We start from the raw sequence: 20563 nt of genomic DNA on the forward strand, positions 1-20563 counted from the left end.
CTGGGCTTCCCAGCCCGCGCCGCCACCCCGGCTCCTCCTCAGGTGCAGAGAAAGTGACTGGACAATTTTCCCCCCAGAAAATACAGACAAGCCGATGGTGGTGACCGTGAGCACAGCTGTAGCCGTCACCATGGACAACAGGACAGCCATCGCTGCAGGTAGGAGCTGCCCCTGGGCTTTGAGGCCGGGCAGTTGTGAGTCCGAGTCGAGAACGAGGCCCAGTGACGGAGGCGGCCCCGCGCGTGGTTCGCGAGGCCACGGTCTGTGTTTTCCCAGATGAAATGTGGGGCTGAGGGGAGGTGGAGTCTTCCTGAGCCATTTTGTTTATACAGCTGTGAGGCCTTAGATCTAACAGAATTCATGCAGTAAACTGAAACCCAGACAGGTTGAGAGATCTGCTCAAGGTCACACAGGACAGAGCCTGCCCAGACCTCCTTCCCACCCTCTTTGTGTCGCTTCCGCCTCCACTGCCCACTCAGGGGAGGAGTGGGCTTGGGACTCAGACCCTAAAGTCCGAGCCCGTACGTGAGTCCTGTGCTCCCGTGCATGTTCTCATCCAGCCCGGGGGGGGGCGGTGACCTGGTTTGGCTCCATTTTACAGATGAGGAAACTGAGGCCCAGACATGTTATTTGCCCGAAGTCCCACAGCTAATAGTCAATGACTAGAATTTAAGCTCAGACTGCCTCTCTTGAAGGCCCAGGATCATGACCCTTTGTTGCAATTGGCCACAGAAGCCATGAGAGTACCCGGGCAGCCTCACGAGCTGCCCCGGCTTTGCAGCTTTTTGGGGCCTAAGAAGGGCCTTGGCACCCCTGCCCACTCGTCTGAGAGCCCTGAGGATCCTGCCCTCGGTCTCCGTGTCTCAGACCCCACCGTGTTCTGAGAAGCTGTGAGGCCCTCACAGCTCTCAGCCGTCCTGGGCACTGGGGTCGGGCGCCTGCATTGTGGGGGACCCCACAGCTGCCAGGGGCAGGCAAGCAGGCCCCTCGTGTCTTCTCCCCCAGGCTGAGTGCAGGGCAAAGGGCAGGGAGGAGCGGCCCAGCAGGCAGGCTGCCCCTTCGTCCGCCCGCCCCAGCAAGGGCACGGCCGTCCACGCTGCGATGAGGAGGGAGGGAGGGAAGGGCTTGTTCTGGTCACTCAGAGCCTCATTTGGAAACACGTGTGTCACAGGGGTCCTGAGGCTGCGCCGCCGGGCACTTTGGAGGGACCCGCGCCTTCCCAGCCGCCTTTCTGTCCTTCGCCTGGCCTGCTAATCCCAGACCCTAAAGACTGTCCCGTAGCCCCTGCTCCGTCCAGGACGTGGGCTTCTCAGCTCCCGCACACCCGAAAGCCCAGCAAGCAGAAGGCACGCGGGATCAGCCTGCTGGCTGCTCCCCTGCACTCTCCAATTATTTGACATCATTTTTAACTCGGCGCTGCATTAGAGCCAGGAGGGGTTGCCATGGAAACCGTGTCCGGGCGCTTCTGGTTTAACTCACTGCAGACGATCGCTCTGCAGCTCGGGGGGCACGGATGTGATAGGACAGGGAGGAGGCACTGGAGACCTTTATGCTTCAATTATTCTTTTCAGCCTCCTTTTGTAATTTCCTCTTCCTAGCCTGTGGCTCAGCCTCCCTGACCCGGACCAGCTAGCCTGTGTGTGCGGTGCCGGCAGTTCCTTTCCTCGCGTGTTCTGTGACGCACAGGCTGCACGTTCGATGTTTGTGCCCTGGGCTGGGGAGAAGGAGGAAGGGCAGCTAGGGGGACAGCCAAGGGCCAGGCAGGTGAATGAGGTGGCGTCGCTTAACCTTAGTCTAAGCAGGTATTTCTCAACGGTTCATGCAAAATTTCTAGGAATCTACTGTTTTGATCAGGATCCACTTTCAAGTCTCTGTGCCCTCCAGGCCCCACTTGGGAAATACTGCCGAGTGTCATGGTGGTACCGTAACCTGCAAGTGTGCTTCCCCAGCCCAGCAGCCTTTGTGCGGAGGGCCTGCTGTCTGGAGCGGCCTGACGGCTCCTCTCCTTGGAGTTCCGCCTGCGTGCGCACGGCCCAGCCTTCAGACGGCGGGGCGCTCTCAGAACAGTGCGTCTGCGCGTTACCCACACCTGTGCAGGCTGTGCAGGCGGTCCCCTGCCCCCATGGGGCCTGCTCTCCCAGCTCTGCTGTACCGGTCAGGGCCACAGGAGGGCACCTCTCCCCACTTACCCCCACCCAGGAAGGAGTCCAGCCGAACTCCTGGAACAGGGACCTGCTGGTTCCCTTCTCCCCGGGGTTGGCTCCTGGCTCGCTGGGGTGTCACCGAAGGGAGGGCTCCTGGCTAGAAGAGAATCTCGTCTTGGTCTGAAGACTGTGACGCGTGTAGCCCAGGCCCGGCCAGTCAGGCGAGGTGGGCCACGCGGGCCGCAGGTGGGCAGACAGCCGGAGGCCTTGCCGTCGCTCACTCCCCCCCCGGCCCCGCCCCAGCCCTCCGGCCCCGCCCCAGCCCTCCGGTCCCGCCCCAGCCCTCCGGCCCCGCCCCCGCCCTCCAGTCCCGAATTCTGATCCTACACCTGCTGAGCCCTGAGGAGGGGTCGTCTGTACGTCAGCCTCAAAAGCACAGGACATTAAACGGGGCTCGTCCTGCAAACCCAGCGACACCCCTCCAAGGCTGGTGAAACCTAGTCCCCTAAACTGCTCTCGGGGAGCCGCCCCTCCCGGCAGGCAGCAGGAGGGTCCCCAGGGCCAAGGCGCGCCTCCTACCCCGTGGCCGTCTGCCCTTGACCGCAGGGCAGCCTCGCTCGCAGCGGGGCTGGGAGCAGGCCCGGGGCTCCGCGCTCCCCCGCTGCCCTCCCAGGGGCGCCCCAAGGCCAGGCCTCGGGCGGGAGCTGCCGTCCTCCTTAGGGGCCTGGGGACACTCCGTGCGCCCATCTGGGGAGGTCAGCGGGCAGGGGCCGCCATCCCGGCTGCTGGCTCCTGCGTCCCCTCCCGCCCAAGGAAACCAGGAAGTAGATAGGAAAATACAGGCTTTATTTGTCATCTGAAACAACAAACCAGAAATATAATTTTGCCTTTAAAAATCTCTGTCTTAGGCTAAAGACACCACCACTGACAACGTCCAGCCTTCCCTGACTCCCTTTAGAAAATCCCCAGGTCTGGTGTCAGCCGGCACCAGAAGAAGGAAGACTGCAGGCCAGCCCGGTGGGCAGCCTGCACCCGGCCCCCTCTACCCCTGTCCTGCCTCAGAACCATGTTCTGACGGCCTCCCCCGGGCCACTCCCTAGACTCACAGCCGTCGCAGAGCCAGAAACCGGCCTCCTGCCACCTGACCCTCTGTAAGCGGCGGGGAGGCTGATGTCCTGCAGAGCGAGGCCCAGGACTCGCCGGGATCGCACTCCCCAGGAGGGCAGACCTCGGAAAGGGGACCGGTGAACCCCACCCTGCACTGCCCCCTCCCACGCCCACCCTCAGCCTCTGTCCCTTTGGGGGGGCGGGTTACAGGTAACGAGCAGATGGGCCCCTGGGCCCTTGCTCTGGTTTGGGCCCCAGTCCAGGTGCCACGAGGACTCTGGGAAGTCAGACTGAGCTGACAGAACGCTGGGAAAAGGACCCCATTACTGAGACCTCTGAGCAGGACGGGGGGGTCCTTTCGCTGCTCCCGGGGTCTGTTTGGTATATGCTGGCAGGAGGGTCACAGAGGATGAGCCAGTCCCCGCCCTGGGGTCACGGGCCCAGAGATGCTGAGGGTGGGGCATGGCAGTGGGAGGTGCAGAGCAACGGTTCTCGGGCCGCAGGCTGTGGGAGTGGGAGCGGTGCGCGTCCCCACGGGGCCTGGCGGGGACGTACTTGGGCAGCGCGGAGGATGAGTCCGGTGGTGCGTGGCCGGGCTCTCGGGAGGCCACCATCCACACACGCTGCATCTTCCAGGCCTCTGGGCAGGCGTCCCTGGAAATCCCAGCAGGAGAGGTGTGAGTGGGTTACCATGGTGACGGGCAGTCTCATCTGGCAGCACCACCTTGGCCTCTTGAGAGGATCTGGAAGGAATCCTCGTGCCGTGGGCTTGGGTTTCTCCCCATCCGCCGCAGGAGGTTGCATAAGCAAGCAGCAGGTTGTGTGGCCCGAGGGCTGAGACCACGGGGGACGCCTGGCTCCGCTCCCCGAGGTCCCACGACCTCTGTCCCTAAGTGACTGTGTGTGTGATGCCGAGCTCGAGCGGGAACGATTAGTGACCCGGAGCCGGGTGGTTGGTGGTGCAGGGACAGATGGCTTTGGAGAGGGCGTGGTGCTGGGTTGCCAAGTGCTGGTCCAGATGGCTGGGCTGGGCTGAATGCACAGTGGTACCAGCCATCAGAAGCTGGGCCCAACATCTTCCTGGCTTAGAAGAGAGTCGCAGAAACCGGCCCCGCACCCCCAGACGCAGATAAGGTGGGTTGAGCCAGAGGAGGGGGGTGTCACCGGCTGTGACTGTACCGGGAGCCGCAGCGGTACGGGGGCGCTGGGTCCAGGAGTCTTTGCTCGCACACACATCTTTTCTGCCCGTGGGCCAGAGCGTTTGTGGTCCAGAGGGGAGCGTCAGTGTACTGATACCTTCCGGACGCTCCGGTGTCCGTGGAGACACGGGCCCGTTTGCTGGCGGGCTGGGGGGAAGGTGGGAAGGGGGCGGGAGGGGGGCTGGCGTGCCCCCCGGTCCCGCCCTGGGCTCTCAGGCCACGGAGGAGACCTGCTTCCGGTCCTCGTGCCCGCCCTCCGCATCGCCCATCAGGGGCTGGGGGGAAGGGGGGAAGGGGGCGGGGGGGGGGGGCTGGCGTGCCCCCCGGCCCCGCCCTGGGCTCTCAGGCCACAGAGGAGACCTGCTTCCGGTCCTCGTGCTCGCCCTCCGCATCGCCCATCAGCGGCTGGCGCTTCCTGAGCTCCCGGTGGTACTTGGCCATGAGGGAGGCGTAGATGCAGCCGTAGGCAGCGGCCACCACCATCATGATGCAGACCACACCGCACAGCACCCCCGCGATGATCACGGTGCCGACGGCCCGCCGCACGCTCACGGGCCGGGGCCTCTGCTTCTGGGGGCAGGCGGTGCTGGGCTCGGGCTCGGGCTCGGGGCCCGGCTTGGGCTTGGGAGGCTCCGGGCTGGCCTTGGTGCAGGGTGGCCCGGGGACCTCCAGCCCGGCTGAGCTGCTCTGGTCCTCCAGCTGGGAGCAGTAGTTGAACATCTCCATGGGGACCACGCGCATGTCCTTCCCCCTCAGCTCCTTGGGCAGGGTGCAGGCCAGCTGATCCAGACGCCCCCCTGCATCAGGAGAGAGAAAAGGGGGGCTGAGGCCGGCACTCCCTCCCCCAGCCCCAGGTCCCCACACAGAGGCCCGGGAGGCCTAGTTTCCATCCGCAGCACTATCAATCCTGGAGCGAAGGGGAGAGGTTAGGGGGACTGGCGTACGGCGCCCAGTGACGGGGAGGCGGGTACACGTGTCACGGCGTTTAACCCGCGCAGAAGCCTCAGAAGACGGACGGTGTCCCTGCTCCCATCTGATAGAGAAACAAACATTCCCACCTCTCCTGCCCCCAGAGTCAAGCTGGCCCCCGGGTGCTCAGGAAAGGGGGGCCAGGAGCCCTGCCAGGCGGCAGCCCGTGCCTGTCCTAACTGACCTCTCCACTGACCGCCGTCCGTGACCCCCGGCTCTGCTCTCCCCAGCAACTGCTCCCCCCGCGCCCCTCCCGCCCACACAAAGGACAGAGGTCAGAGCCTCGGCCCTGCTCCTCCACGCGGGCGGGACCGTGGTTCCTAAGACTCCTCCTTGGAAGAGGGAGAGGGGGGCCCAGGGACAGCAGTTTCCTCCTTGAGGGCAGTGGTGGCCCCCTCAGCAGCCCGGCCACAGCACCCGTGAGCGCAGTGGCATCTTGGGAGGACACCCTGAGGACCCCCGAGGGCAGAGGAGGGCGTGCGGGCAGCGCAGGCTCAGCCCGCGGCCTGGGCGGGGAGGGTGCAGCGCACAGGTGGGGCGAGAGGAAGAGGAGCTGCCCAGACGCCCCCCTTTAGGCCTCTTCGGGCAGCCCGAGATCTAGACGCAGGCGCGGCCCCCAGGGAAGCGCCTGGGCTCCTGCAGCCCCACCGCCGCGGTCTCCTCACACAATAGACATCAGTCTTCCCCGGGTGCTGAGGAAAAGGGCCCAGGTTTTTGTTCTGGTTTGGTCTGCGTTGTTTTGGAGGAGCGCATGGCGGAAGATAACTCCACTAGTGAAAAGTTCCTAAAGTGTACGTTCCCCCTCCACGCCCTTCAGCTCCCGGTGACCGATGACTGGAGGGGCAAGGACGTCCCCTGCAGATCACACATCGGTCTGGCTCTCCAGACCCCTGTCCAAGGCTTACATCCCGTGAACTGTGTCCAGGGCCTTTGCACGGGCGGGGGCTGGGCGTGGAGACGCAGCCGCCCTACCTCCCTGCTCCCAAAACCTGAGGCTGACTCCCTCCCGGCCAGGGCATCTGCAAGTCACTTTACGTATCGAATTGCTGAGGAGTCTCGATTTTCCAGGCTGTCAATAAGAATGGCCGTCTCAGCTGCAGCTCAGTTAGGGTTCAAGTGGGTCACGTACATGGTAGGATATTTGGAAACTGGAAACCATGCAAGTGTTACTATTTCTCCTCTCACAAAAACGGGAGAAATTATCACAGGGACTAACATTTTATGGTACTTTATCGTTTGTAAAATGTTTTTAATTAACTAACACGTGAGAATATTATGCAAATAATTAAATTGTGGAAACACTGTGAAACAAAGGGAGTAAGACTTTGACGAAAGCATTAGCGTTCGCTTCACATCGATTCACTCGTTCAGCAGATTCATGGAGCCCTACTTCCTGCTGGACACCAAACTGTGTCTAATTAAGGCCGGTTAATATTATGACTTCCGCCAGCCAGTGGACATATAAATGAGTAAGTTTTATTGCAGACTCACTTTATGCTGGGTCCTTTTCCAGATGCTTTCCATGAATTACCTACCTACTCCACACAGTGATTCTCTGAGATAGATTCTCTGAGATTGGCCCCATTTCACAGACGAGGATGCAGCCACAGAGAGGTCAGTGAGCTCTCTCGAGATCACACACAGCTAGTACGTGGCAGAGCCACGAGGCAAAACCGGACCTGGCGCTTTTAGCCAGCAGGCTTACTTCTCTGCCCTTGTCCATTTCATTTAATCATTCCGAAGGTCATTCTAGAACTTTCCCGGGTCACCGAAAGGGGGAGCATTTGGCTTCTTAGTAAAAGCTTTGATAACAGAACTTCTAGGGGGAAGGAGTTGAGATCATCGTCAGAAAGAAAATGTGACTGCATTTGTGGATTTGAACTCGATTCCACCCTCCTGGCACTGTGGGTACTTAAGAGATGGCTGCATTATTCAGAGGAGCGAGGGTGTTTTGTTTTGGTTATTTTTGCCATACGCGGGCCTCCCACTGTTGTGGCCTCTCGCGTTGCGGAGCACAGGCTCCGGACGCTCAGGCTCAGCGGCCATGGCTCACGGGCCCAGCCACTCCGCAGCATGTGGGATCTTCCCGGACCGGGGCACGAACCCGCGTCCCCTGCATCGGCAGGCGGACTCTCAACCACTGCGCCACCAGGGAAGCCCGCGAGGGTGGTTTTATCCCTCCTCCTCCCGGGCCAGGGAAGCCTAGAGGCAGAGGACAATGATACTGTGTGTTTAAGTCCATCCTGAAACCTACAGAAGTGAGAGCCAGTTACAGAGAGTCAGCCTGAGGAGACAGGGCAGAGCAAGGCGGCTGGGAGCGGAGGGGATGGGAAGAAGGGGGCCGCAGAGCCCCTGTGCCCGCCGGTGGCCAGGCCGGGCCCACTCCTCCCCGACCTGACCCGTGCTCACCTCGGTAGGAGAACCACTCTAGCCAGTGCTTGAAGTCCCGCAGGTGGCAGTCGCACTCCCAGGGGTTGTCCCCCACCTGCAGCAGCTGCAGGCTGGCCAGGGGCTCGAAGGTCCGCCGGTCCAGGCTCTGCAGGCGGTTGGCACGCAGGAACAGGGAGCGCAGGGCGGGGAGCCCGTCAAAGAGGCCGGGTGGGAGCCGGGCCAGGCCGTTGAGGGACAGGTCGAGGTGGCGCAGGCGCGCCAGGGGCCGCAGCAGCTCGGGGTCCAGGGCACGGAGGCTGTTGTTGCGCAGCTGCAGCTCCGTCAGGTTGGCCAGCCCCCCGAAGGCGGCGCGCGGCAGCCCGTCCAGGAAGTTGTTGGAAAGGTCCAGCCGCTGCAGGCCCGACAGGCCGGCGAAGGCCCCGGCGGGCAGGGAGCTCAGCCTGTTGTTCAGGAGCAGCAGGCTGCGGGTGGCGGCCGGCAGGTCCGCGGGCAGCGCGGCGAGGCCCCGGCCGCTGCAGTCCACCTGCAGGCCATGGCCGTCGCACGTGCAGGGCAGGGGGCAGGCGGGGGCAGCCTCCGCCGTGCACAGGGCGATCCAACAGGTGAGCCCTGCGGGACAGACGGGGCATGGCATGCGGGTCGCCACTCCCACTGCCTTCCCCTCCCATCCGCCTCCCATCACGCGGCCTCGCGCTGATCCCCTTTGGCCCAACCACGCGCGGTGCCGTAGCGCTTCCTGACCACGTAGAAACACAACTAACCCCCCGCGGCACGTCCACGTGGACGGACACCGCCGGGCAGCCAGGGTCCCCACACGGCCCCGACACCACAGACACTGATGCGACAGAGGATGTGAGGGTGTCAGAGGGGCCGCCCCATGTTCCTCTCCCAGGGCCGTTGCCATGGAAGGATTCTGTCCAGAGAAAGTGGTTCTGCTTCCTTCCCCTCTGCACCGCACCCCCCCCCCCACCACCACCTGGAGCTGCACGGGGCTGATGGCCGTGCATGGGAGGGGCCGCACTGCACACACGAAGGGGCACACCGACCCCTGCCACCACTTCCCCGGTCTGCATGAGTCCCACATCCAAGGTGGGCCAGCGACTCAGGGTGACGAGGGAGCCCGGGCCCGCCCGGGCCCCACCCCAGAGACCACTGTGGAAACGGCAGGGTGAGATGCTGAGTTCCACGTCCACGTGGAGGATGCTGGGGTGCGAGCCCCCAAAGTTGTGGGCCCGGGGCAAGTCCCACATCTGTTCTCACTTTACAGCCAGCTTGCCCTTAGCCTGGGCCCTGTCCCCAGTTTCCGCAGGACAGATCTGTTGACAGAATTCCTTTCACGGTCCCATGCTTTGCCCAGGGCCCCTGTGGCAGGGCTGCAGGGGGACGGGTGCTCAGAGAACAGTCCCGCAGGGCAGCTCGTTCCGTGGCCCACCCTTCTAAGAGTGACTGCAAAGCCCCCGACTGTCCCCCAGGGTGTCCCTGTGGAAGGGGAGGATCCCACCGGGCCGGGAGGAAAGGCCCCAGCCGAGGAGTGCTGGCCGCTTGGCTCCAGCTGGAGGGGCAGAGCTGCTCTGACCAGGGGTCTGGAGGGGACGGTCCTGGGTCTGTGTCTAGTAGGGGTCTGCTGTCTGGTGCCCCAAAGGGCAGACCCTGAAGGAACAGGGTGGGACTGCACCCCCCTTTCCTGGAGGATCGGTGGCTCCTGAGAGGCACCTGCCAGGCTGACACCTGAGCGTCTTTGTTCTCGGGAGGAAATGAGCACAGGCACGGCCACGGACGCCAACTGGAAGCCCTTCCGGCCACTGAGGTCACCTGAGGGCCGCTGACCCTCTCGCTGTCTGAGCTGTCTGCGGCCAGGTCAGCCTGTCAGACTACCCCCGCCGTGCCTTGTGGAAGTCAGCTGAATTCCTCAGACCTCACTTTCCCCAGAAAAACACTCAACCCATCCAGCCTCCCTCTCAAAAGGACCAACACAACTACAGGTCACTGTCCCCCCGCCCAAGAAATTCAGGCTGGCATAAAAGCTCTGGTGGCAAGAAAACAGAGCCTGTGTCGCGAGGTGTTGAGTGATTCAAAAGGAAGTTGAGAGGGGAGCTGGGTCCCTCGGGATCAGCTGCTCTGCGGGGTGAGTAATTCAGGCCGCTTGTGTCTTGGGGCGGCAGCATCACAGGGCTGACCGTGGGAGGGCAGGAGTCAGGGACGTCCCTCGAGACCATTCTTACCTCTTACCCTGTAGCCTTGACCCTTCACCTCGTGAAGAGAATTCCCAGGGCTTCCTTTACCCGACAGCTCACAAGGTTCCCTTGTGGGGAGTGGGCGGCCTCTGTCTCCCCATATGCAGGAGGAGGGGCTGGACCCACTCCCTAAGGCCCCTTCCAGTGTCACGTCCCCAGAGCCCCCTGGTTCCCCCCGTCTCGGAGCTACGGGGGCTGAGCCCTAAGGGAGGCCTCCAGGCCCACCCAGCTGATGGCCGAGCAAGGAGAGGGCGGTTTGCCATTAGGGCAGCAGGACTTGCTGGGGCCTCTGGGGGTGGAAGCAGACCCACCTGGGGGGACAGAGCTGCCTGTGGAGCCCCTGCCCCCGACCCGCCCGCCACAGAGCTCAGAAGCAGCTCTTCCCCCGGCACCGTGGGCAGGGCTGCGGGGACTGGGCCCTGCTTCCCAGACCCAGGCCATGGACGCCTGGGAAGAGCATCCCTGCATCCCCGCTAAGCCGACCCCCGCCTCCACTCACAAGAGATCTGCCTCCACAGCGGGGCAAACCAGGTGCTCAGCTCGGGGCCGCTGCCTGGGGCCAGCATGGTGGCTGCACGGCTGTCAGGCCCGGCACCTCGAGGGAGAGAGAAGCCGCTTGTCCGCTCGGTCAGTCCTGAGAGAGAGGGAGAGAGAGCTGAGCGGAAGCGGGTGTCAGGCCGGTGCAGCCCCGGGTTATGGAGGGGGCCCGGTGTCTCTTTACCCTCCCCTCCTGTGTTCTTGGCTCTGATTCCCTGGGCGGGGGAGGGGAAAGAGGAGCAAGGGGGCCGAGAAGCCAGGAGCCTCTGCCTCCGTCGACAGCAGGGGGCGCGTGGAGGGGCAGGCGGGCATCCCAGGAGCCCTGGGGCTGGAGACAGTGCTGAGGCCAGTGCTGGGCGATGCAGGAGCTGTCCACCCGCCCTGCATCCCTCACCTCCCGCCCAGCCTCTCCCCGCCTCTTCTTGTCTCCCTGGATGATCTCGTAAACGTGTTCGGAGCCACGTGGCCTCCTCGGCCTCTGGGCTTCCCCCACATCCCAGGCGTGGAAATCATCGAGAGCCAGCTGGCCCCGCAGCCCCACTGTGCTCTTACCATGGCCCCCGAGGAGGCAGAGACCAGGCCCCGCGTAGGGGCGGCCGTTGGCTCGCGGGTGAGGCCCAGGCCCGGCTCTTGCCACGGGGAAGCCCCCTGCTTGCCCTCCGCGGTCTCCCGGGGGGTGAGCGGCCGTGCTCTGTCTTCTGCCGCCGGCAGGTCTGGGATAAACCTCATCAGCGCAGGGGCTCGTGCTGCAGCCGCTGCCGTCGGGGCACAGGGGCAGGGAGAGGGCAAGGCTGCAGCGCAGAGAGCGGCTCCTCTTCCCGAGGGGCGAGGGGGCCTCCCCCTTCCCAGGTGACCTGCCCTGCTCCCACTCCCTTCCAGGCGTGGCCAGGGGCCCGTCACAGGGGCGGGAAAGGGGACTGCGGGCCCCCTGCCGCCAGCCCAGCGCGAGGTGGCGAACGGACAGAGACGGGCCAGCAGCCTCCCCTGCTCGGTGGCCACGCTGGACCCGGGGGCCCCAGGCTGCAGCCTCCCGCTCCCCTCCCACAGCCGCCTTAATTCTGGGAGCCCGAGGGGCTAATGGCAGAGCAGAGCGGAGCTGAGGGGTGGGGGCAGCCGCTGGAACCTCAGCATCTAAGCAGGGTCTCCCTCAGGCACTGGGGCCTCTTCCGTCTCCTCCCCGCTTACCGCTGCCAAGCAGCCTCCTGGCCCCACGAGCCCACGAGCGCCACAGCCCCGGGGGCCCGCAGCTGGGCCCCGGCAAGGGCGCCCGCTCAGGATGGGGCCCGCCGGGGAGGGGGACCGCTCGGGGGGCCTGTCTGTCACTCTGGGCTTCACCCCCCACCAGGGGGTTCGCAGAGGCTGCAGAGCGAGTCGCACTGGGCAGATGTGGGGCGAGGGGTGCAGACCCACATGCCTATAGGATGGATCTGGGTCCCTGGGCTGGGGGCGGAGCAGATGCCCAGAGCAGCTGAGGGGTCCTTTCCAGCTACCCTCCCAGGGCCAGGTCCCCGGGGCTCCTGGCTCAGACTCCCGGGTCAGGGAGGGCTCTGGGTTCGAATCCCTGCCGGCTGCTCCCTCGCTGTGTAACTTAAACAGATCACGGAAACCCTCTGGGCCTCGGTTTCCTTATCTCTCAGGGTGATGACCAGAACACACTGCCCTCCGTGGGGGTCAATCTGGTCGGGGGAGGAGAGCTAGCATTTGCTGAATTCAGGATACATCATCTTGCAAGGCAGTCTAGGGGACTCCAAGCTTGGACCTGAGCCCCAGGTAGACGTAGGGAGATGTCAGTGCCCTGTGTCCGCGGGGAGGGGCGGCGGCTTCCAGCGCGTCTGCGGGACCTCTCTTTCTTGGTCCCCCAGTCTCACACCTGGGTGTCTGTCTCTGTGCCTGGGCCCGTGCCAGGCCAGCAGCCGTCACACGGCGGTCACCGTGGGCTGCGCTCGCACACAGCCTCCCAGGCCTCCATCACTGAGGACGCCGTCCACCCTCTCCGTGAGCCTCGGCCCCGACCCCTGGAATAGTCCCACACTCCTCTCGCCAGCGAGGACCCGCAGGTCGGCAGCTCACAGCGCCCACACGGTGTCAGGGGGGTCAGCAGCCAGCCAGGCTCAGAGGTGGAGACCAGCGTGCCTGGTCACGCGGCCGGTCAGGGACACAGGCCCGCTCCCTGGGGACTGTCCCCCAGCAGTGGCCCCTGGGGGGAGACACGTGTGTGCACTGAGCGGGGTGCACACACAGGCTCCCAACACAGCGTGTGATGCAGACCACCCCCCCAGAGAGCGTGCAGCCACACACACGCACACGGGTGCACTCACGCGCGCGCTGGCAGCCCTCCAGCATCCTCAGATGCTATCACTCCCGCAGTTCCCGCAGCAGACAGATGCACGGGGGGACCTCCAGCCCGGAAGCAGGGCCTAGAGAAGCCCCCCGAGGGCCGCCCCCAACCCAGGACCTTTTCCACACTCAGACCCACGCCCTGGGATCTCTGGAGAAACGTGACGGGAACAAGGACCCACAGGTCCATGGGGCTGTAGCCTGCGCTCCCTGGGGACCACAGAAGCACCCCTCAGGCGCTGTGGGGTCCATCACCCTGCCCTCCAGCCCACCTCCAACCCAGGACCCCTTCCGGCCCCCAGAACCCTCTACCTCGTTAGGAAAGGGGTGACCTACATTAGGATGCCAGGAGCACAGCGGCTCAGGCAGGCGTGGCCACTGCGGAATAAATTCACGCCGTCTGGGAGGGAAGTCCCCACCCAGGTGGGGGAACAGGCAACGGAAACGAGTGAGGTGGCGGTGTCGGGGCTCCAAGCCCCACAGCCTGTGGGCATTTCTGTCCCAGTCCCAGGGACAGGGACACAGAGAGGAGGGTGGACCCAGCGGGGTCCCCAGCCTCCTTCGCTGGGCTCTGCTGAGAGAATCAGGATAGAGGATGGGGCTGAGGAGCTGCAGGCCGAGCGACCCCCCCGCCCAGGATAGGAACACGGGCTCTGGGCCCCAGCCCTCTGCTACTCCAGCGTGGTCCACGGGCCAGCAGCAGCAGCCTCGCCAGGAGCTTCCCAGACCCAGCCCAGGCCAATGGGGCCGGGATCTGCCTCTTAACAAGACCTCAGGCCATTCACGTACCTGGTCACGTTCGAGAAGCCCTGGGCCAGGTCACTTCTCTCCCGGCAGCGCAGACCCCAGCACCTCCCGGGAGGCCGCGGCAGGGGATGGCCGGGGCCGGGGCAGCCGGGGGCGGCAGCGATGGGGGATGCTGGCGGTAACAGCTCTGCAGGAGGGCTCCGCATGGGGAGAAAGCATGCCCGCGGGGAAACACCTGTGTATGGTTCCCAGTCCCCGCAACAACTGTCTGGGGTTAGCAGCACTGCTGACACCATTTTGCGGATGGGGACACGGAGGCTGGGGACAGGTAGTAACTTGCCTAAGGGCAGGCAGTGGGAGGGTGCAGCCAGGGCCCAGGCGGCCTGGCGACAGAGCTACCGACCAGCGGCCTCAGGAGCCTGGAGGCGGCTCTGCTGACCCGCCTGCGCGTGCGCCCGACGCGGGTACCCTCATCAAGCCGGGTCGCCCCCTCCCCGCCAGCCTTCCTCCCGGGGGCATCACAGGTGCAGTGGGGAGAGGGAGGCAGGGGTCTTGCTGGGGAGGGGGTGGCGGGCTGAGGTGAGGAGGTGGGCTGGGAGCCCCGCGGGGGTGGCAGCAGGGCAGAAGGCCCCACGGGCTCCTGCGGAGTCACGTGGGGTGTGGCAGCCCCCCGAGACTGGGGGTGCGGGGGCAGGGACGGCTTCCCTTCCCCACGGGAGGAGCAGCCTGCCTCGCTCCCACCCCCGCCGACGCCCAGGTTAGGGTGGGCGCCCTGACCCCTCTGTGCTTCTGCCCCCCATTCCTCCTCCGGCCAGGGTTGGCTCAGTCTCCAGCCGGAAACCTCCAGCAAACCCACCCAGGCCTGGCGTCCGCACCCTTCCTCTGGTGCTGCGTGGTCACGTCCATCCCCCCAAGTCAGTGTCCAAGCCGCACAGCCATCAGCGCCCACTGTGCCTTGACCTGGGGCTCCTGCCCCCTGGGACGTCTTGCTGGCCTGCCGTGTACCCCCTCCCCAGGGATCTCCCTTTGATCAAGGTTCCCCAACCCGGGACAAGGCCTCTGCGCCCCTCCATTGTGCAGACAGGTGAAGGTCACGGGCTACCGAGCGGCAGGGCCGGGATGGAGGCCACGCCTGGGGCTTCAAGGGCAGCCCCTTCCCACCCGCCCGGCCGGGCTGAGGGGCACCCGGACAGGGGGACAGCGGGCGCCCGCGCTGAGCCCCGGGGGTGCCGTCCAGGCCGCGCGCTCCACCTGCAGCCGCCGGTCTGGCCTTCCAGGCCCTTCCCACCTCTTCCCTGCCTGGCATCCCCGTAACACACGCGGCCCAGGCAGCGCGGAAGCTGGTTTTTTTAAATCTCTAAATTTGTACTTGGAACAGACAAACCCCCTGGTGCATTTTTAAACGCGTGCCCCGTTCTCATGCCCGCCTTCCTGCAGCCTCGTTTCCTTGTCATCCTTCCTTGTCAGACATTCCCACTCCCAACCAGACCCTCTGGAAAGCGGAGAAAAACCCCCATCACCCCTTGCAGAAGCTGCTCTTGGGCCCGCGGGCCTGGCTCGGGGGCGAGGGGTTGGACCCGGGCAGGCAGGGTGGAGAGGCCTGATCTGTGTAGGAGGAGGGGGGAGGCCTCCCCAGGCACCCCAGCCCTAAAACACCCCCCTCCCCGTGCCCCTCAGCGTTGGGGGCTGGAAATGGGAGCAGGGTTTGCTTGTCCCAGGCGCAGCTTCCAGCCAAACCCCAAAGGAAGCAGATCGGTTGCTGAAGAAGCTCCCCCCACCCCCGTCCTCCTCCTGGCACCCCCAGCCGGCTTCCCTGGTCTCCCTCTCCTGGCAAAGCTGGATGGAGCCTGTGCCGGTGTGGAGGGGGACACGGCCGCGGGTCCCATCCCAGCTGCGCTCCCCGGCCCATCTCCACACGCTCAGCCCGCCCCCCGGCCCTGTAGTTAGCTAAGCTGCTGGGTGTCGGTCTGAGCCAGGCCCGAGAGCCAGGTGCCAGTGTCCCCACCAGCCACCCCAGACAGGCAGACAGCAGCTCAGGGAGAGGATAAAGGGCCCTGAGAGTGAGCGGGGAGGTTGGGACTCCCGGTCAGACGGCCTCCGTCCTGCCCCGGCCGTATAACAGCCACCCCTAAGCTGAGTCCACCCCGCCCCCCAAGGCTTCCTGAGCTCTTTCGTAGGTAGAGAGGGTGTGCAGCTGGGGGACCCCAGCCCCAACAGGGCCCAGGTGGGCTGGGAGCAGAGCTGGAGCCTCGAGGAAGGGCCGGAGGAAGGGCTCCGAGGCTCCTCTCCCGCATCCACTCCCGGCCACGCCCCCCATACGAGCCGGGGACTCAGGTCCAGCTGGGGGGACCCTCTGCACCCCTGTCCAAGGATAGCCTGCTAGAGGCCAGCGCGCCTCGCTGAGGGCGTCCTGTAGAGGCCGGTCAGCACCCCTGGTCCCTGCCCACGCCTCGGCACCAGCCCTCCAGCCTGCCACCCCACAGACGTTCTGTGTGCCGGCCCTGTCACCAGCACCCCCTTTCCCCTGGCACCCAAGTCCCTGGGGCTGCCTGCCGAGCCGGGCATGCAGGCGGCACAGGGCTCCTGGCTGGCGCCCCCCATGCTGCAGGGACCGGTTTCTATGCCACCGGGCCTGTCATCCGGCACTGGCAATGCCTCCTCCCCTCCTTCCCCAGCAGAATCCCAGCTCCTGTCCCCAACGCTGGGAGGTCAGAGTTCCCTGTGTCCTTTGGCTGCCCAGGGGTCCGGTCCTGAGCACCGCCCCAGCCCCAGCCACTGCCCCCAGGCAGGAGGCAAAGCAGCTGTCCATGCAGGCAAGGAACCCAGCGGAGATAGGCTCGGCCCCAAGCCTGGCCCCTGCACCCGCCCCCCGCGCCCCTGCCCAGCGCTCGGCACTCACCTTCCGCACCTCAGCGAGCGCCCTGAATCAAGTGGTCTGAGCCGTCCAGTGAGCCCCTCCTGGGGTTCCTGGAGAAAGGAGACAGCAAGCGCAGCGGCACCAGCCTGATCCCCCAGCAGGACCTGGCACGCAGAGCCCCGGCGGGAGGAAGGAACGCCTGAGGCCGTCTCCCACGGCGGGCGGGCGGCCGGGTCTCGGGAGCCGCGGAGAGGGGCAGGCGGGGAGGGGAGCGTGCGTGCGGAGCAGAGAGCAGCGGAGTGACAGCGGGGGAATGTCCGTGATGACAGCGACAGGCGCGCACACGGGAAGGCGGGCGCACGGAAGGCGGGCACACGGGCGCACACACACCGGAGGCGCTCACCCTTGAAACGCTCCCTTTTCAGGGGGAGACGCTGCCATGAACTCCAGCGGGAGGAGGACTGTTTACCAGGTCCTCTATCTTCTCTCCCCACCCCCGCAGGCTCTCCCTGCCCTGGCTGCCGCCCCCTCTGGCTTTATCCCCTCTCCCCTTGCCTTTGGGGACACAGGGGCAGGACCCAGGGGACAAAGGCTCCGGGAAGCTGGGTCTGCATCCTGTTTGGAGGTGGGGGCAGTATCTCCCACCCTGCCTGTAGGAAGGGAAAGCTGATCTGGGTCTCTGTCAAGGGGTGGCTTATTCCAGAGGGGGTACCTGGAGGGGTGCACGGGGGCCCATCTGCCTGGTGGTCCTTCGGAAAGGGGCCCCAGGCCACACAGCCGGGGGCACACGGTCACGCAGAGGTCACTGAGCCTCGTGACCCCTGACCGGGGCTATCTGGGGAGGGAAATGCAGGCAGGCTGGGCCGGGGGCCTGGGGTCAGGTTGCCTGGGGCACCCTGGGGTGAGCCCTGAGGAGGGGCCAAACCCAGCCCCGCCTCCCCGGCCTGGGCTTCTGCTCCTGGCTCTGGGCTGGATGGGAAGAGACTGGTATCAAGAACTCAGAGACGTCGTTACCAGCCAATCAGGACAAAGGAGTGGGAGAAACTGATATTCCAAGGGAAGGCAAGCGTTGATCCAAAGGAAAGAAAGCCAGGCACCGAGTCAGGGGAGGAGTGGCGGCCAGAGCTGGACCCGAGGTGACCTTCCTGGCATCTCTTGAAACCTGCCTGACAGCCGGACACGTGGCATGTTTCTGGCATCCCTCTTCCATTTCGCCTGCTTTCTGGGGGATCCACTGTCAGCCCTGGGTGCAGGTTGAGAGACCCCCCTGACTCAGGTTGCTCCCACACCCTCTTCTGTCTGCTCCGCCGTCCGACACAGCAGGGATCCCGTCTCCCACCCCACGCCCATGTCACATGCACCTCACCTGCCCCCAAACACGCTTCCTGTCCCCCAGCTGCAGCAGAGTGTGTGTCCTTCCTGGAGTCTGGGACCCTCTCCTCACCCACGGGGTACATCCCGCTCCTTGAAAACTCAACCAGAGCTCACGTCCTGGTGCACCGTCCCAGGCTAGTGCCCGCGGGACCTTCTTCTCTGACCCATATCACAGAGGACGCGTGGCAGCTTTCTATGGGTGGTTCACCCCCTTTCCTACACCGGGGGCTGTCCCGGAAGAGGGGTCCACCTCGCCAGGCTGGTGAGGAATGAGCCGGAAGGAAGAGCCCAGCCGGGTGGCAGGGGCCCAGAGGCTAGACTGTGTTGCACGCTGACCCGCCATCAGCTGCCTGTTAGCTCCACAGCCCGGGGCTGCCCTGCAGTGACCAGGAGGGATGACCAGGTCTCTGGGGTCCCTGGGCATCAGCTCCCCAGCTGGTACCTAAAAGATGGGCCCCCGCTGACCCCGCAGCCCTCGTACAGGTCAGCACAGTCTGCAGCTGGGTTTCGAGGACAAAGTGGATGGGAGGGTGCGGGGCACGATGGAGTTTCTGCCCCCCCGGGGCATGCTCCCCCCAGGGAGGGTTTCTGTGTGTGCAGCACAGCTGTTTTGTTTCGCCGTCTGTGATGACAAAGCCGCACGCAGGTGACAGCCAGGACGCAGAGCAAAGAGGTGCATCTCCATACGCCGCCTGCCGCCTGTGGCCTCACTGAGGCTCTTTGTCTGCCAGCTGAGCGCGGGTCCTAGAGAAAAGCTGCTTTGCAGGAAGGCAGGCAGAGGGAAGGCGGGACCCGGCCCCGAAGGGGGACAGGCCGGGCTGGGGCAGGAGGAAGGGGGTCCCATCGCTCCTCCTCCATCCGACTGTGGTAGGTCCCCCTGGGGACCGAGGTCGGGCTCTAACACAAGGACCCGCCAAGCACAGGCCCCGAGGGGGAAGCAGCCTGGAAGGATGGAGGCCTTGCCTGCCCTCGGCCGGGCCTGGCTCTCTCTTCACCATGCGCTCTGCCCTGCCTGCAAAGTCCAGCACCAAGGGCTATTCTCTGCTGCACACAGCAGGCTTCCAGGAGGTGCTGGGGGCAGGGTGGCCAGCCCGGGGTCCACTGGAGCGAGGGAACGGGGGCCGAGGGCCGCCCTGGAGTCTCTCAGGAGAAGGCTGGGCTCTCGTGGTGTCTGGGGTGGAAAAGCACAGTTTGGGTTGTGAGGCAGGCGTCGAACAGAAGGATGTGAAACAATTCGAGTCCCGAGGTAAAGCCGTCAGGCGTGGCAGAGCGCGGCTAACAGTTCTCCCTGGAGGAGGTTCTTGTGTCTCGCCTGAATTCCCCGTCTCTTTGCGGGTTCCCTCCTGGGTCCTCGAGGGCACCAGAGCCCGGCTAGATGGCTAGCATTCCGTCCCGCATCTACAGAAGGGCGGGGCTCCACGTGGATGAAGGAGTTCAGCAAGGTGCCCACACGGGAGGTAAGGGGAAGGCTTGCAGAACTGGCTTCCCAGCCAAGTGGCTGACTCAGTGGAATTCACAAGCACTTACTTATTTAGCTCGAAAAATATTTATTGAGCCCCGATGAGTGCTAGGTGCTCTCCTAGGTGCTCTCCTAGGTGCTCTCCTAGGTGCAGGTATCGGAACTCAACCCCCCACCCTCCCGCCTGCTGTTAGCCCCCATGCTAACGGGGCAAGACAGACTATAAATGAGAATAAAGTAAATAAGTCATGCATCTTAGAAAACAAAAAGAGTGATGAGACAGAGGGTGAGCACCGGCGGCAGGGAGGACTGCGGTATCTGGGAAGTCAGGACGCCGCCCCAGGAGACGCTGTTTGGGCTGAGATCCGACCGTGAGAAGGAGCCTCGTCCTGAAGTTCTAGGGAAGAGCATTCCCAGAGGGAGAAAGCAGCTGGTGCAAATGCCCCGGGGTGGGAAGAGGCTTGGCCTGTTTGAGGGAGGAGGATTTGGGCTGAAGTCAGAGGTCGGTGGTGGGGCCTTGGACACCAAATTACAAAGGAATTTCACCTTTGTTCTAAGGGCAGCGGGAAGGCCTTGGAAGGTTTTTAGCAAGAGAGAGATGTGATTTGATCTTCAGGAAGGTCCCTCTCGCGGTTCTGTGGGGAGCGACCCGCTCAGGGCTCTGTGGCGTTACTCCAAGTGGCTCTGGGGGTAGCAGTAGGGGTAGAGAGAGTGGGCAGATGCTTGAGGTTCTGGACAAGGGCGGCAGTACTTGGGTGGGACACGGGAAAATGGTAACAATTTGGTAGAAGGTGTGTCCCCACGTGGGGAGGTTTGGGGAGGAAAAGCCAGTTAGGTTTTGAAGTTGTGAAGTTTGAGGTGCCTACTGGTGACCCAAGGGGGCCGGCAGCAGGCAGTTGCAAGTCCTAAATCCTAGGAGCGCGGCTTGCCTTGGAGGAGCCCGTGGTTCCACTGAGACGGAGCCTGGCTCCGGAGAACAGGCTTGAGGTCTCACTCCTCCCATCTCTACCCACAAGCCTCAAAATACTGCTTCATTAGACGGGCACCGACCCCGCTCTCTCAAGACTCCCCGTGGAGGAATCACAGAATTTCTCCCAGCTCAGAGATGCCGGGACTCTGGGAGACTTGGCGGCGAGACATCGAGAGGCTGAGTCTCGCTCGAGAGAGTCTGAGAGCTTTGACCCAGAGGCCAAGGTCACGGTAAATAA

General features: G+C 64.5%; 2 protein-coding genes across 3 annotated transcripts in view; one reads left to right on the forward strand and one right to left on the reverse strand.

The window, feature by feature from the left end:
- CACNA2D4 (calcium voltage-gated channel auxiliary subunit alpha2delta 4) overlaps window positions 1–20563 on the forward strand; it is an 86076-nt gene that overhangs the window by 54691 nt on the left and 10822 nt on the right. Inside the window, exon 26 of the mRNA XM_027093178.1 lies at window positions 78–158. Coding sequence (XP_026948979.1) covers window positions 78–158 — 81 coding nt within the window. The remainder of the gene's footprint in view (window positions 1–77; window positions 159–20563) is intronic.
- Window positions 4758–11722, reverse strand: LRTM2 (leucine rich repeat transmembrane protein 2). Of its 2 annotated transcripts, XM_027093177.1 has the most exons (4): window positions 11134–11722; window positions 10544–10678; window positions 7829–8419; window positions 4758–5247 (listed from the first exon to the last, which is right to left on the reverse strand). In XM_027093177.1, the coding sequence occupies exons 2-4, from the start codon at window positions 10608–10610 to the stop codon at window positions 4793–4795; spliced, it is 1113 nt and encodes a 370-aa protein (XP_026948978.1). In that variant the 5' UTR covers window positions 10611–10678; window positions 11134–11722; the 3' UTR covers window positions 4758–4792. The 2 variants fall into 2 exon arrangements, with proteins under 2 accessions (XP_026948978.1, XP_026948977.1); XM_027093176.1 differs by lacking the exons at window positions 10544–10678; window positions 11134–11722 and having other exon boundaries at window positions 7829–9678.

The sequence above is a fragment of the Aethalodelphis obliquidens genome, unplaced genomic scaffold (genome assembly GCF_003676395.1).
Source record: "Aethalodelphis obliquidens isolate GAN/ISIS:26980383/991018 unplaced genomic scaffold, ASM367639v1 scaffold83, whole genome shotgun sequence".
Taxonomy (NCBI): domain Eukaryota; kingdom Metazoa; phylum Chordata; class Mammalia; order Artiodactyla; family Delphinidae; genus Aethalodelphis; species Aethalodelphis obliquidens.

Coding starts and splice junctions, on each gene's coding strand:
- LRTM2 (XM_027093176.1), bottom strand. CDS start 8,894: ATGTGGGACTCATGCAGACCGGGGAAGTGGTGGCAGGGGTCGGTGTGC. Junction 5,248..7,828: donor AGAGTGGTTCTCCTACCGAG/GTGAGCACGGGT, acceptor CTCCTGATGCAG/GGGGGCGTCTGGATCAGCTG.